The following is a 15,895-nucleotide window of genomic DNA, read 5'->3' as shown; positions in this document are numbered from 1 at the left end:
AGTCTACCTAATTTTTTTTTCTTTATAGAAAAATATCAGAACGCCATGCCCTATGCGTGAATGTCAATGTCGACTGCCGACAAACACGGAGAGGGAGAGAGAGAGAGAGAGAGAGAGAGAGAGTCGATGGTAATGTAGTACTCTATTGATGGATTTGCATTTTGTGTAACTGATTTAAATTACAGAGAAGAGAGAGAGATTTCTTAGCTATTAAGCAGAGGAATTAGCACTACAAAGTTGTTACACAGCAAGAGAAGAGAAGAGAAGAGAAGAGAAGAGATGAGATGAGATACGGTGAGAAGAGAAGAGATGGATGGTCCTCCGGATAACGATTGCTGCTCAATTTGTCACGACAACTTCACCCTTCCTTGCCAAGCCAATTGTTCTCATTGGTTCTGTGGTGAGTTATCCTCAATCCTCTTTCAAGAATCTTGATTTATTTTGATTGAAAGAAAAGCTTCGTGCGTGAATTCCATGCCGTATTCAGGGCACATTTTCTTATGCATTACTGATAAGTGTTAAAAAAATAAGATAATGGATTATGGAAGGATAGGGTAGAGGATAATTGAGTTGTTTTGTGTTCGTTTGAGATGTTAATCTGTTCGGTTCTTGTAAAATTCTTGAAAGATTAGATTCATTGGATGTATTTGTTTATTATAATTTTTTCCCCCTTATGATCTGAAGCTTGTGAGTGTTGAATATTTAAAAAGTAATTTGCCAGAAATGCACTCTTATTGGGCATCACTGGAATTCTAACAAGTGATAGAAATGCATTCATTGGGTGAAAACCTAGAATACCCAAGTTCTGTTCATCATTAAGATCCATGTGTTCGTTCTAAGATGGTTTCATATCGAAGCATGATGGAAAAGTCTATTGAAGTGATTTCATTCTTGTGTCAATCAAAGTCGGGCCTAATAATTTGGACGACTTGGATTGTTTATATTGCCCTACGTTTATACAGACCACAGTGGTTACCTGAGTTGTTCGTATAAGTTATCTTGTGTTCTGAAGCTTAAGCAGATAGACTTCAATGGAAGTCAAAGTAGCCTTATTATATACAGCAGCTTATGGCTTTTTATTGTCCAAATTGAATCTGGATCAGTCAAGTGTATAGATAAAATAAAAAATAAAAAATAAAAAAAATTGAAGAATCCTCCCAAAAGCCTTCCTCTTATGCATTTGCTGTTGCACCACTGAGTTCTTACCATTGATGACTAGTAAAACCTCCAAAAGTCCAAAAATGAACTGCAATCATGATTATGTGGAGAATTTTTTGACTTAGACCTGCATCCTTTACTTCCCTGAGGTGAATATAGGACCTCATGGTACCATGGCTTCGCTGGGACTTTGCCTGTACTTTCTTCACTAGGGATAACCCCTAATTGAACTCCTTCAACCTTTGATTGTAGAGGTGGGTTCTTGGATGTAGAAGTCTGGGAATCACTAAACCAAATATAATGCTAATGCTATCTCATTGTTTAGTTTGATTAGTTCTTAGGGAACAATCATTTATATTCAGTGATAAGCTAATGCCGCAAAAAAAAAATCTCTTCTATTTTTTTCTTAGGATAAGTTGTCTAACATGCCTGGGGGTCAACAGAAAGAATGTAGCTAATACTTGGGATTTTCTGTCATTGCAATTTGATGCCTGCTGCTGCTTCTGTTAACTTGAAAGTCTTGATTATTGTGCTTCTCTTACACTGTTGTACAGGAAATTGTATACTTCGCGTTTGGCATCACGGATCAGCACTTAGTCCATGTAAGTGCCCTATATGTCGTCGCACCATAACTTTGTTGATACCTTCTGAGGCATCATCGCAACACCGTCATGAGCCAGAAGTCAGTCAGGTTTTACAAAATATTCAAAGGTACAATCGCTCCTTTGGTGGAGGCACAAATGGTCTAATTCAGGTACTTCTAGACTTATATCTCAGCTGGGAGGTGTGGTACATTTTTGTTAAATCTAAAAGTGGAATTGGCCAAATTGATAAGCAATTTACAGTGTTACCATTCTTGTCCTGCCAAGAAATAGTTCCTGATGGTCATTCTCAACAATTTATTAGAAAATTCATATTTTGTACTTTTCTGGAACTCATTGGTCGTTGGTCTTAATCTGATGGAAAGAAAAAAGTGAAAAATGTTTGCCAACAAGTTACACTAAAAAAGCATTAAATAATTAAAATAGATGAAGTTGAGCTGAAAGTTCAGAATAGGGAAAAACTAAAATTTAGTTATTGTGACTGAAAGGCCATAACTATGGCTGTACCATGAACTCAGCGTTTTAAAAGGTGTCTGAAACATATTCATTAAATCTCCCCTCAAATTGTGGTTCATGCATCAATTGTGAAGCACATCATACCCAAGGTTTAAATTATCGGTATCCTCTAAAATATCGTTTGGGTGACTTTAAGAGCCGTATCGTATCATATCGGAGATACGTATTGAACGCTTTAGGTCCGCATGGAAATGGTTAAGATACACATGGAAATACACTTTTGGAACAATAAAGCAATATAAATAAGCAATAAATAAGTAGTATCATGCGTAAACACTAAAATGGAGAGTTGGATAATGCAAAGGATGATGTTGTCGCACTCCTTGATTCATTTTTTACTGTTGATTGGAAACCTCAACTCCAAAAGTGTGAAAAACCAAGATTAAATGCAAGATTTCAGACTCTCGGTTGAGAGTTTTCCTTCTTTTTTTTTTTTTCCTGCCAGAACAGCAGCTATATCGAGTCTGTGAGTGAAAAGGGCTTTTTTATGGAATATATTATCCGTATCAATGATATCGGTATGTATTGAGATGTATCAAGATGTATCGGCCGATATATCTCGATACATATCGACCCGTATTGGCCAATACAATTCGATATAGTATATATTTTAAAAAAAAGAGACGTATCAGTCTATATCGTATCGATACTAAGATACCAATACATATCGGCTGATACAATATGATACGATACAGACCGATTCATACCTGTGCTTTTATAACCATGGTTCAAGGTCTCAGTTTCGGACCTGGTTTTGGCCAGGCAGAAAACCGAGTCGGACCGAGATCTCGGCAAGTTGGTGCTTCTTTTTTTTTTTTTTTTTGTTGAACTCGAAGCCAAGTTTCGATGGGTTTTTGACCTAGTTAGGTCATGAAACTTGGTATACAGCCTATTTTTGGGCCATTTAAACACAATGACACTCTCAGATTTTGAAATATCAAAGTCCAAATAGGAGTTTGACTTCGGACCCTAGGTTGGTGGGCTACGACGTACTAATAGGCCCTATTCAACACATAATTTAGTAGTAGAAAGCATACAATTAATGTAAAATACCGAGATCTCGAGTCGATGCTGTTTCCTTAACTCGTCCTTTGTCTCGTCTCAGACCTTAAAAAAACCGAGATATCTCGGCGAGATCTCATTCCATGTTTATAACCAGTCTAGACATAAATTCATTCTGGCCTGGTGCTTGTCTAGACAGGCTGATCATCCTGTCTAAATGGCCTAGGTAGTTCAATTCATGTATATGAAGCCATAGAAATTGATAATATTATGTAAAATGATCTGTTTCCTGGACAGCCCTCAAGAGAAGCTTCCCTGTATGGCCCTAATATCTGTCATGTGGTAGACCTGCTAATGCTGAATTGATCTCGAACCAGGGAAAAAACAAGTAAAAGAGATCAATTGCAACAGGTCGATGATATAGGGATGAACAAAAATCAGTTACAAAAATCTTTATATATATATATATATATATATATATATAGATATGAAAGCAACAATAAAAAGGATATGACTTGCGCATCCCACCTAAGCCTCAATCAACATTCCACCGACCATGCAAAGCCTCTCACCTTGCAACTGGATCTCACAGCCCATCTTGCATATCACGAGGAAAAACAGCACAAAACCTCATCTTTTCTTTATGTCTAAATTATTGGGGTACGATTCCCCTACTCTTATTTATAATATTGAAGTAGTCCACTACAAAAAAATAGCAACTCTCTATGCATGGAGAGTACTTAGCCTCTAAGATAGAAAATAAAAATAGAATCATTCTAGAAGAAAGATCCTTCGCTATTAAAAGAAATAGAGACTTACTAATTTGGCTATTACAAGAGATAGAAGCTTACTAACTTAATTTCTATTAACTTAATAACTAAGAACCAACTATAAGAATGGAAACTATACCAAATCTTTAGCCAAAGTATCTTCTAGCAAGATATTTAAAGGTACACGCAATTTTTCAGCAAGATATTTCAAGATCCATGCATGATCTTCCAATAGGAACCCACCAGATCTTCTAGAGAATAAGCCATAAAAGGCCATACGCAGGCTGATCTAACCCTGGCTTGAACCAAGATCAGAAATTGGTTCTAAGGTGAACCAAGACCAATTGCAGGTTCTTCCTCTTTCTACCATGATCTGTATCACCTGCTAGGGCCCATAGTGTGTGAACCAGTCAAGGCCAGGTCACCTATTCACGGTTCAACTTTCAGTCTTGGTGTAGTTGGTCATGTAGCTTGATAGCGCTTTGAAATTCAACGAAAAGTTCTTTAGTTTTTGAAAAATGGTTGACGGTGGTTTAAAATTGTGGGGAAAAAGACAATACATGGGACTATGTGATGCAGCTCCAAGAAGGAAGAAGAAGAAGAAGAAACCCTAAACTTAGGGTTTAAATAGGGAGCCGTAGGCTAGGATTTCTATTTTTCCATACGTAGTTATTTTTCTATTTTTAGATTGAACCGGCTTAAATTGGTTGCATCCAATTGGTTCAATTGGTCTAATTTAAGTGAAATGTTCCTATTGGCTAATAGGTTCTTCTATCCTATTGGCTAGTATGGAATCTTCACTTAAGTTAATTGTTCTAAGTTAGATTCTTTTATTTTTAAGTTAGTAGGGGTAGTTAAGTCATTATACTGTTTTAAGTAATTAATTAGACTTAAACCTCTCCCTTCCACGTTTTTGTGAAGGAGAGGCATTTAATTTGTAGTAGGAATTGGCCTATGGCCTTATTATAAATATAAGAGATCGTGGGAGGCTCCCCACAATTGAAATTTGAATTAAAAGACTGTTTTTCTCTTCTGGCTGATCGCTCTCTTGCTCCTTGCTCTTCAAGAGTGTTTGCATTCTTGTGGGTACATCAAGGTGGAAGGGTGGGTGGAATCCTCGACTCCTCTACGCCGTGACGGCTGGGAGGGTCTCTCTTCGAAGGTGATTTCATCCTTCATCCCTTAACTTGCTTTGCCGGTGGAATCCTATAGTAAGTTGAGATTTAAAATTTCTGTTTTTAGTTTCCTTCCCTCCCCATTCGATCCCTCTTGTTTTTCTATTTGAATTTCCAAAACCCTAGATCATCTAGGCATTATCCAGCCATCATCCTACCTCTGTTTTACACCAAATCAGAGCACAGCCTTCCCATACCATCTCCCCCACTGACCAGACTTGCTGCCCATTCTGTCCAGCCAAACCCTAAAATCCCTCTTATCCTTTAAACCGTAAAAACCCTAATTTTCTGCTGGGACATATTCAGCCATCGAAAACCTCCCGCTGCAGCCGAACCTTCCCCTAGTCCCTCTAACACTCGACCTTAAGCCCTGCCCCTGAATCCTCTCGTAAACTCCGGTTTTGGCTATTTTCCTAATTTAAAAAACCCGGAACCCTAACCCTAAATCTGCAGAATTTTGAAACCTAACCAAATCCAGATATTTTTATACCATAATGACCCTCTAAACCTGCAGATTAAAACCCTATAAACCCCATTCCCGAATTCCCATCCTAAACCCTAATTTTGCCCTAAAACAGCCCCTAATCAGCCCTAAACAGCAGGCTTGACCAAAGCTTGATTCCAATTGGCTCCTAGTAGGATTATCACCTATTCTAGGACTACATTATTTTGGTATCGGAGCCATGGGCGAGCATGGCAACCCGGTGCTGCCACAACCAGCCGACCCTATGGCAGCCATGTTAGAGATGTTCCGCAAGTTTACAAGAGATCGAAGGCTACAAATGATGCAATCATGACTAGATTGCAACACTTGGAAGGACAGAGAATCCCTCCCGATAGGGACAGCAACTTGCCCATAGAAGAGGACAGTACCAACCCCATTCCGCGATGCGAGGCTGCCCGACAGAGATGGGAGCCCTAGAGATGACTACGGGGGTTATAGAGATGGACATATAGGTCAGGGACAGATTTAGGACTGACCGAGATGACAGGGATGATAGAGACCACTATAGAGATCGTCGGGACGGACCTAGATATGCCCGTGAGCCTTCTCGGGACACAGAGATCACCACCGAGGCTATAGAGACAGAGGTCGGCAGCCCACTTTTGAAGAGTATATGAGGTCCCACTTCACCGGAGACCAAGGTACTAATCGACGACATACGAGTAACCAAAGGTGAAGCTTGAGTGAAAGAATTCGATGGTAATCGACCCTCAAGTGTTTTATGATTGGCTTGCTGCAATAGAAGACTATTTCGATTGGTATGATCTATCCGAAGAAGGGAAAATGAAGGTAATTCGCTAAGCTTGTCGGAGCTGCACGTGAGTGGTGGAGAACTCCGAAAGAGAGATGGACTTCAATGGTACTGCACCTCGCACTTGGGAAGACATGAAATATGACCCGAGCAAGCAATACTTACCAAGGCACTTCAGTCTCGGATGCGGGATAAATTCAACTCCCTCCGCAAGGGACCATGATCAGAATCGAGTACATGAGGCAATTCAATGCTCTTTCTTCTCGCACTGGCATTAGGGAGGAGGGCATCCAAATGCTTTCCAGGTTCAGATTGGGACTATCTAGTGAGATCAACAGACAATTGGAGTGGTTGATGTTGTAGATGTTCGAGATTGCTTTGAGAAGGCCTTGAAAGCAGAGGAGCTATTAACTTCATGTAAACAGCCGGGTTCTACTTCCAAGCCGGCCTACATCAACACTAGCACCTCAAAACAAGGCTCCTCTATAGGCAACACTTCTCGTCCGCTGTTCCCCCACGTGTAGATGACAAGGGCAAGACTCTATGGGCGAAATGACCCCTTTACTTGCTATTATTGTCAAGACAAGGGACATATCGCTAGGGACTGCCCACATAAGAAGAAGCCTCTCAACGTGGCTGAAAAAGAAGAAGTTCAAGGTGAAGATGAAGACCAAGGCGGCATTCACATTCATGCACTTCCCCCGACGATGATGAACATTATTTTGATGATGAAGATTTACAAGGTGTTCATGTAATTCGTCAAGAGGCTGCTGTCCAGCCAGATTTGCAATCTTCTTCATCCTCCAAAGAGCTTCGTCCGCATACAAAATTGCACCATCCGCGAAGATGAACTCAAGCAACTCGACCCTGATTGGGAAGACCATTCTCGTGATCTCCAGCCATTCATCGGGATGAATGTTTTCAAGACGGGAGAGTTGATGCAGCTCCAAGAAGGAAGAAGAAGAAGAAGAAACCCTAAACTTAGGGTTTAAATAGGGAGCCGTAGGCTAGGATTTCTATTTTTCCATACTTAGTTATTTTTCTATTTTTTAGATTGAACCGCTTAAATTGGTTGCATCCAATTGGTTCAATTGGTCTAATTTAAGTGAAATGTTCCTATTGGCTAATAGGTTCTTATATCCTATTGGCTAATATGGAATCTTCACTTAAGTTAATTGTTCTAAGTTAGATTCTTTTATTTTTAAGTTAGTAGGGGTAGTTAAGTCATTATACTGTTTTAAGTAATTAATTAGACTTTAACCTCTCCCTTCCACGTTTTTGTGAAGGAGAGGCATTTAATTTGTAGTAGGAATTGGCCTATGGCCTTATTATAAATATAAGAGATCGTGGGAGGCTCCCCCACAATTGAAATTTGAATTAAAAGACTGTTTTCTACTCGCTGCTGACCTGCCGCTGCTCGCCGCTCTTCAAGAGTGTTTGCATTCTTGTGGGTACATCAAGGTGGAAGGGTGGGTGGAATCCTGCGACTCCTTACGCCCGTGACGGCTGGGAGGGTCTCTCTTCGAAGGTGATTTCATCCTTCATCCCTTAACTTGCTGCCGTGGAATCCTATAGTAAGTTGAGATTTAAATTTCTGTTTTTAGTTTCCTTCCCTCCCCATTCGATCCCTCTTGTTTTTCTATTTGAATTTCCAAAACCCTAGATCATCTAGGCATTATCCAGCCATCATCCTACCTCTGTTTTACACCAAATCAGAGCACAGCCTTCCCATACCATCTCCCCACTCGACCAGACTTGCTGCCCATTATGTCCAGCCAAACCCTAAAATCCTCTTATCCTTTAAACCCTAAAAACCCTAATTTTCTGCTGGGACATATTCAGCCATCAGAAAACCTCCCTGCTGCAGCCGAACCTTCCCCTAGTCCCTCTAACACTCGACCTTAAGCCCTGCCCCTGAATCCTACTGTAAACCCCAGTTTTGGCTATTTTCCTAATTTAAAAAACCCGGAACCCTAACCCTAAATCTGCAGAATTTTGAAACCTAACCAAATCCAGATATTTTTATACCATAATGACCCTCTAAACCTGCAGATTAAAACCCTATAAACCCCATTCCCAAATTCCCATCCTAAACCCTAATTTTGCCCTAAAACAGCCCCTAATCAGCCCTAAACAGCAGGCTTGACCAAAGCTTGATTCCAATTGGCTCCTAGTAGGATTATCACCTATTCTAGGACTACATTACTATGGGAGTATATGCGATTGAATTTGGCTCTGAAATTTGACATATTTCAAGACAGAGTCTCACTTTTAATGCTACTTTCAGAATTTCCAAATCACTCTACAAGGTTTAAGTTAGGTGGGCAGCCAAGAAAAGGCTCCCTTATAAAACACACATAAGGGTTCCTTCACCTTAATTAAGAGGTATTGGGTTTGAGTTTGTATGAAGTACATTCTTTAAAAAGTGATTTTTGTAATACAGTAAAATTATATATATATATTGTGGTGCGATAGCTGTGGTCTATGTTCTCTCTTTTGTTTTTTTTTTCCTGGTGAATTATGGTCTCATTTTCAGATCATTCAATTTGAACTAATGGAAAGTTTGAACCAGCTTGAAGTGGATGGTCTTTGGTCGGTGGATGGTTTTTAAGAAGAGATGATTTAGGGTGTTGGTGTGACTTTCTAGTTCTGGCAGTTGAGGATTCAAACTGTCTGATCCTGTTCTGTTCTGTGTAAACCATGCATGAAAAACATGCCTTACACCATGAAATTTTTGGGGTTCATGTGCTTCCTAAATGAAAGAATGATCCTGTCATGGTATTGGAAATTATACCATAATGTATTTCCTTTTAAACTTATTTATTTTTAGGGGGTGGATTTTGTGCACGATTGCCTTCGGCGATCGAGCACTCCGCCAAATAGGAGGGGGGTTTATGGTATTTTGATGGGGCTTTTGTCCCCATCGAAGATCTTAGACCGTGCACAAGACCTTGAGTTATTTTTATTATAGTTCTGTATTTCCTTACCATTTTTATCTTCTTTAAATATTTTATAGAGGTTCTAATATTTGATTTTGGCATGGACTTCAAACCAAATGGACATGGAAGTATTTCATGAAAGTTATGTCTTTTTCGAAGATTAGGAAATCCAATGGAAACCATGGAAGTCCATGAAAAAATGGATCTTTGAGATGGAGCTTTAAGAAATCCTTTGATAAGAACCAATACACACATTGGAACTATTAGATAAAAAGTAAATAAGAAGCTTGTATTTTAGCTTTGTTTAGCTGTGAAGGGAAGCTTCTTTTGTATTCCATGCCCTTGGTTATAACTTATAACTCTTGATTGGCTAATGGGATAATGCCCAACAGCAACTGGTTCAATATTCGACCCACGACAGAATTGTATGACTCACAACTGCAGGTTAACACCACATAGAACTCCCAATCTAGGGTTTAGATTATTCCCAAAATCAAAACAGATGTAGGTAACTAGTAGTACTTCAATCCCTCATAGTAGGATGAAGATCCAACAGTGGGATTCCGAGTTATTTATCTAGGACTGAAAATAGAAACTAATTTTCAGATTTAGAAACAACATTATATCTCAACATATGGCACATTAACACGAGAACATGAGTATTACCATCACTCCATGAATAGTTCATCATATCTAGGAATCAACCCAAACCAAAGGTGAGATACTTCAGATCAACAGTATACAAAATTTGCAACTTTGATTCAGTTTTAGTAACTGTCAGTAGCTATCAATACACAAGACAGAATGCCTTCATACTCTATTCAAGCTCACCTTTTAGAGCAGTAAACAATCCGTCCAAAATAAGGAGGAGGTCAGATGATACTGTAAAAAATATCTCTAAACAGAGTAGGAACAACCAGAAACAGAGGTGCTGCAGGACTGGTTTAACTACAAAAAACCAGAGATTTTCAATAGCTGTTTACTCTTTTTATCAACAGTGAAATACTTGATCAAACCCGACAGAGCAGCAAGGTAACAACAGTAAAGAAAAGTTGGTTAGCTGTCCTTTCTGTCTGGTCTGTCTGTTATATGTGGAATGGAAATGGCAAGAAGTAGGGGCTGTGGGTACAGTTGATAAACACCCCACACACAAGCACCACCCGAAAAAGGGGGGATGGGGAGCAAATGAAGGACACAAGGTCCGGATCTGCTCATATGGGCTATGTAGGTAAGGGGACAGTACGCCGCGAAGACATTCATAAACCACTGTACCATAGTTCTTAGCAGATAAGCAAAATTTTGGGTTCATAGCACATCCCAATAGGGGATGACCATTGTTGTTCAATTTATCCCTCTCAACTTGGATACCATGAGGTGGGCCTTGGAAAGTTCTAGAATTAGTGGAAGGGATTCGTAGATCCTCCAAATGTAGAGCACGTAGGGCTTTGAACCCAAATACATTACCCACAATCGAAGTAAACATGTTAGTAATTGAAATAAAGTTTGGAAGGACTTATTGGATATTACATTACCCAAGCTTTAACTAGCTTCTCACAAGTCGGTTCACTGTCTCTCACAGCCACCTATTTCATGTAGAAAATTGCAGCAAAGCAACATAATTTGAGTAATCAAAGTCGTGGGATTGTATTTCTGTCCCCTCTTCTCTTATTAATAGGTTAAATATCTGTTACAGAAATTACTCCCAAATAGCAACTAATATGTGGTAATATAACAGCAACAACCTATTACTAAACAAGTAGTAATAAAATTAGAAACAAATAACAAAAAGACTCTGTGTTCCTACACAAGGCATAAGAAGGGTCCTTGTTGGGCCCAGAACTGGCTCATTAATTGGGCCTAAAACATGAGCCGCAGGTGGGCTTTAAGTGCTAGGCTCGATGGAAGTTAATGGCTGGCTCGATGGGCGCTAGCCTTTCTTCTTCTTCTACTTCTTACGCCTATATTTCTGCATGTATCTTAGATCTACATAAAAAACTGCTTTATTGCATAATTTCGTCATTGGTTAGTAATTACATTGTACACATTAACTCGTCAATGATTGACCTTTTTAGGCTAAAATGACTAGTCATGGACTTGCCGCCTTGACAGCAGTGGTTCTACTCTGAGCTAATTTATGAAACATGACTCTTTCTTTGCAGAAATTACAGGACCTGCCATTTTTCCTCCGGAGGTTGTTACGAGAATTGGTGGATCCCCAAAGATCTCTTCCTCTTTTTTTCAGATTACGCATGCTTTTGGCAGTTAAGTCTGCGCAACTTCTATGCAAACTAAGAACTGCAATCTTGATCCACTTATTTATCTTCGTATGATCTGTATTAGTGCATATTTATACTTAATTTGCTGAAGATTTTATTCTTCTTTTCCTTCTTCCAGTTTATGTCATGTGTCCTAGATGTATTTGCTTACTTGTTACTTTTTCTTGATAATTTAGCTTAATCGCATAAACTTTTTATTAGTTTGTTTTGCCCTGAATTTCAATTTCGTTTGTGTTTTGTTAACAGAAAATACAAAATACATGTTTAAGGCTTCTTACTGTAAAATCTGTCAGAAAAAAAATTTTAAGTTCAGAAAAGTGAAACTGTGAAAGCGTAAGCACTACTAAAAGAATTCATCGAATTGTAATGGTGATGGGAAATAAATATGATGGTTCTATTCTGTACTTCTGGGGATGCAGAGTAATATAAGTGTCGCTTTTGTGTCCCCACGGTGTCTAAATCTAAATTTTGTAGTATTTATGTGTAACCGTTGCCTTGGCACAGTAGTTAAGTTGCGGTATTGCAACCTTTTGGTTGTGGGTTCAAAACTTGGAAACAGCCTCTCCTGCGAAGCAGGGGGTAAGCCTGTGCACATTTGCCCCTCCCAGACCCTACAGTAGCGGAAGCCTCATCCACTGGGCAGCTCTTTTTTTATTTGTGTATGTCTACATGTTCACGTATTATATATGTGATCAATGAGCATCAGTAGTTTAGGTTTTTCGTGGATAGAATCAGTGGAGCCATCCAATGCCTTAGCTTGGATGGGAAGTTTGTGTAGGTATGTCATATGTGTTGGTCTCAATAGATAATTGTACATATGGAAGGGGGGGGGGGTTAGAAGGTCGCTTTTCTGGATTAGTTGATTTAAAGGGCAGGAGTTGTCCCTTTTTTTTTTCATTCCTTGGTGCTGTTTTCATCTCCCCTACTCTCTTTTTCCTTGCGATTTGTATCTCTTCTTCATAGCACTCTTGCAATTCTCCGTCCACCACGGCTCCCCCTTCGTCGCCGTTCTCGAACATCCACCGTTACTTACTTATCCTTCACCTAACCTTCCTCCTATTCCCGTCGAATTGACCTTCCAAAGTGTTGGACACTGGTATCTATCGACCCTCGGTTGCCAACCAGTTCACAAACAAACTGTCAGCATCAGTGCTAGAGCTCGTTAGCTCCAGAATCGCTGCCTCTGGACTTATGTACTCACCTTCAGCTGCATAGCCGGATTCATTGTATCGTCTTGAACAATTTCTAGGATCAATTGGTGTTATATGTCTCCCCTACTGATGCCATAGAGAAGTACTCGACAAACCATGCGAAAAACAAGTTCAGATTAGGTGTGATGTTTCTCACGGGGAGTGTGATTCAGCCTGCTTCATCGCCTGAGATGGAGTTTATGATAGCAGATTTGATCACTGATATCGTGGTCTGGTATCAGAGTTTGTTCCTTGATTTGTTTAGGGAAGGGCATTCTGTGGTTGTTGAGGGAGCAAAGGGCAGTGGTGGGAGAGGGAGCAAAAGGCGGGTGTGTGGGAGTTGCAACGGGGGTGGGGGAGAGAGAGCGGGAGGAAGGGGAGAGAGTAGAGGGTGGGGGTGGAGCAAGGGAGGGAGAGCAAAAGGTGGGGGTGTGGGAGAGAGAGTGGGAGGAAGGGGAGGGAGTAGAGGGTGGGGGTGGAGTCGTCTCGGCCAGTAGGGGAGGAAGAGCAGGGGGCAGCAAAGAAGCGGCAGGAGAGGCGGCAACGGCAAGGTTGGTGGTGGCATGGTTAAATTTAAAAATATGAAAAAGTACCTCAAACATAGGTCTTGAAACGTGAGGTACCCAGGTGTAATTTACACAAATCTTTATATAAAATAGTTTTCATTAGGTGTTCAGATTGGGTTGTGGAGACCCGTATATACTGTAAGTGGTGACATGGCAATAGGAAATGGTTAGAAGGTAAGATGTCATCCCTTTTGTTCTTTTATAAACCACAGCTGGGGTCAGATCTTGGTCGGGTCAACCCTGAGTATTGGATGGTTGGTGATGTGGAACAGATATCTTTCATTAAATCGGTTTGGCTGCTCTTATCCATTTAGCAAATAGGTTGGAGTTTTTAAATGGGTTAGAGCCTTAGAGGGTCACCCAACCCTTGCCTATCCAATTTCCAGCCCTAGTTATCGATATGCATTTGTTGTATGTATGATATTTTATACATACAACAGCTTTTCTTTCAATTCCTGTTTACCAAAATTACCACCCCATCACTTCAGCAGTGTGTTAGGTAATTTATAGAAAAATCCTTTCCCCCCCCCCCCCCCCTTTAAAGAGGGGGGGGGGGGACTGGGGAGGGGAGAAGGTTACAGCCAGGAGATTATAGAAAAAAAAATGGCCGGAAATCACATTAAAATTCCGGATTTTGTGAAGTCCGATCTTGGCCTGGTTGCTGAAATACTTAAGTGCATAAGAGGGCCAAGACAGTTGGGGTTCCATAAGAAGGGATAACTGCATACGAGGGAAGGATCAGCTTGGGAGACGAGAATATAAATGGAGATTAGCATGAAAGTATGGACAATACCATGTTGGGGGGGGGGGGGGTATAGTGGTCCGTAGAAGGAGAGGAAGCAAGGAAATGAAGGCAGAAAATGAGAATGAACAGAAAAGTAGATGGGGGAGGAGCAATAGAGAAGTAAATGCTCTGTTAGACCACTTACCAGAGCACGGCCAGCTGTTTGAAGGGGAGCAAAAGTATGCCTCAAACTGGAATGACTAGAACCATGGCAGCATGTCTAACTTTGCCCCTAGGCAGCGGACCCTGCTCCTATCGGTGGTTCACTCACAGTGCATCTATGGCTCCATTGCTGCTTCATCTGTATTGAGGTCATTTTCATATGTATCTTGGTTGCGGCTTTGCATGCAATTATCCTTCATTGCCACTGGTGAAATTTGCACTGAAACCAACCGGTTGCTATCCCTAGGAACAAGGCTAGAAGGGATCTTGACTCCCATACATGTGTGTGTTTCACATGCTTATATGAGCTCATAATTTATGTAATGAACTTTGACATAGGTCAATTCACTTGTTTCTATTTTCCTATCATCTATTGTAAAATAAACTTGAGAACCCCTAGACAGTAAATTAGTGATTTCTTGATTTTGTTATGTTCAAAGGCCACTCTTCAGTCAGGCTACCTTGCTTTGCACTTCTCTCCTGAGATGATAGGAAAGGCTTGAGAACCTCAGTTATGGCAGGTGCTTTAATACACATAATCTGACAAAGCATGACAGGTTTCCCTTAATTCATAGGTAGTAAGTACCACCACAAATATCAGTGTTTGGCATGGAACACCTATTGTTGAAAATATATCATGGTATATGGAAATCACGGTTAGAGTGTGCCACAGAAATTTTGAAAAATATCGAGTTTGTCCTTGTTCATAGGTGACCAGTGCCAACCAATTACCATAACTGGACTCAACTAAGCCTCGACTACTTCAGTCTGTCTATAGGTTAATATCCTAGTGTACAAGTTTTAAGACCGAAATAGTGCACTAGTCTCCGTTTTTTTCCAGAGAAGAACCATGTAGAAGGAAAATTTTCAGGTAAGATCTTATTTTTATACTGAGCTTATTACGTGGTTTTTACCTGGAAACAATTTGTGCCTCAATGTTTTACTGGACGCTTTTACTTGTGGAATTGCATTTGGATGAATTGAGTTAGTTTTGGCTTTTAAACTAATTAAGTGTACTTTGAATTTTTATCTGCAGATGCTAGGAAGCGCCATCTACATTCTGAGCCCCATTGACATTATTCCAGAAGGTATGTTTCCTAAACAAGTTTGATTATTTTAATGTAATTCGGTTGTTATTCAACAATTTGTGGTTGCTGTTTGGCAGGGGTCGTGGGACTGATTGGTATATTGGATGATCTCGTCATAGCTCTCATCTTTTTCCTCCATATTGCTGCGATGTATCGCACAGCACTCCTTTCCCGGCATGGAGGTAGTTGAGCTGTCCCATTATCATGTAGTGTTGGAACCAAAGCCATGAAGGATAGATAGATACATTTCCATTTGGATGTTACAGAAGTTATACTCATCAGAGATCATTTCATCCCATAGAATCCATTGGACTCACTGAATTTCATATTTCTGCAAAAGACTAGATTGTGAATGTAATATATGTTTTAGTTCAAACGCTCTGTTAAAAAACAAATTTTGTTTTAGTTCCT

General features: G+C 40.1%; 1 protein-coding gene and 1 long non-coding RNA gene across 3 annotated transcripts; one reads left to right on the top strand and one right to left on the bottom strand.

Moving 5' to 3' along the window:
• Positions 1–257: 257 nt before the first annotated feature.
• On the top strand, positions 258–15,823 carry LOC122657366 (E3 ubiquitin-protein ligase RNF170-like). 2 transcript variants are annotated; one of them, XM_043852048.1, is made up of 5 exons: positions 260–400; positions 1,713–1,912; positions 11,578–11,679; positions 15,433–15,484; positions 15,562–15,823. In XM_043852048.1, the coding sequence occupies exons 1-5, from the start codon at positions 310–312 to the stop codon at positions 15,672–15,674; spliced, it is 558 nt and encodes a 185-aa protein (XP_043707983.1). In that variant the 5' UTR covers positions 260–309; the 3' UTR covers positions 15,675–15,823. The 2 variants fall into 2 exon arrangements, with proteins under 2 accessions (XP_043707984.1, XP_043707983.1); XM_043852049.1 differs by lacking the exon at positions 11,578–11,679 and having other exon boundaries at positions 258–400.
• On the bottom strand, positions 3,766–11,571 carry LOC122657367. The gene is made up of 2 exons (XR_006332299.1): positions 11,462–11,571; positions 3,766–3,843 (listed from the first exon to the last, which is right to left on the bottom strand). It is a non-coding gene; the product is annotated as an uncharacterized LOC122657367 (long non-coding RNA).
• Positions 15,824–15,895: the final 72 nt, after the last annotated feature.

This window comes from Telopea speciosissima, chromosome 4 (assembly GCF_018873765.1).
Source record: "Telopea speciosissima isolate NSW1024214 ecotype Mountain lineage chromosome 4, Tspe_v1, whole genome shotgun sequence".
In the NCBI taxonomy this organism is placed as follows: domain Eukaryota; kingdom Viridiplantae; phylum Streptophyta; class Magnoliopsida; order Proteales; family Proteaceae; genus Telopea; species Telopea speciosissima.
The sequence above is the reverse complement of the archived record's forward strand: the minus strand, read 5'-3'. Positions and strand labels throughout refer to the sequence as shown.

Excerpts from the sequence above, each read along its gene's own strand:
- LOC122657366 (XM_043852048.1), top strand. The coding sequence starts at position 310 with ATGGATGGTCCTCCGGATAACGATTGCTGCTCAATTTGTCACGACAAC. Across the intron at positions 11,680-15,432 it reads GATTACGCATGCTTTTGGCA|ATGCTAGGAAGCGCCATCTA; the intron begins GTTAAGTCTGCG and ends TTTTATCTGCAG. Across the intron at positions 15,485-15,561 it reads CATTGACATTATTCCAGAAG|GGGTCGTGGGACTGATTGGT; the intron begins GTATGTTTCCTA and ends GCTGTTTGGCAG.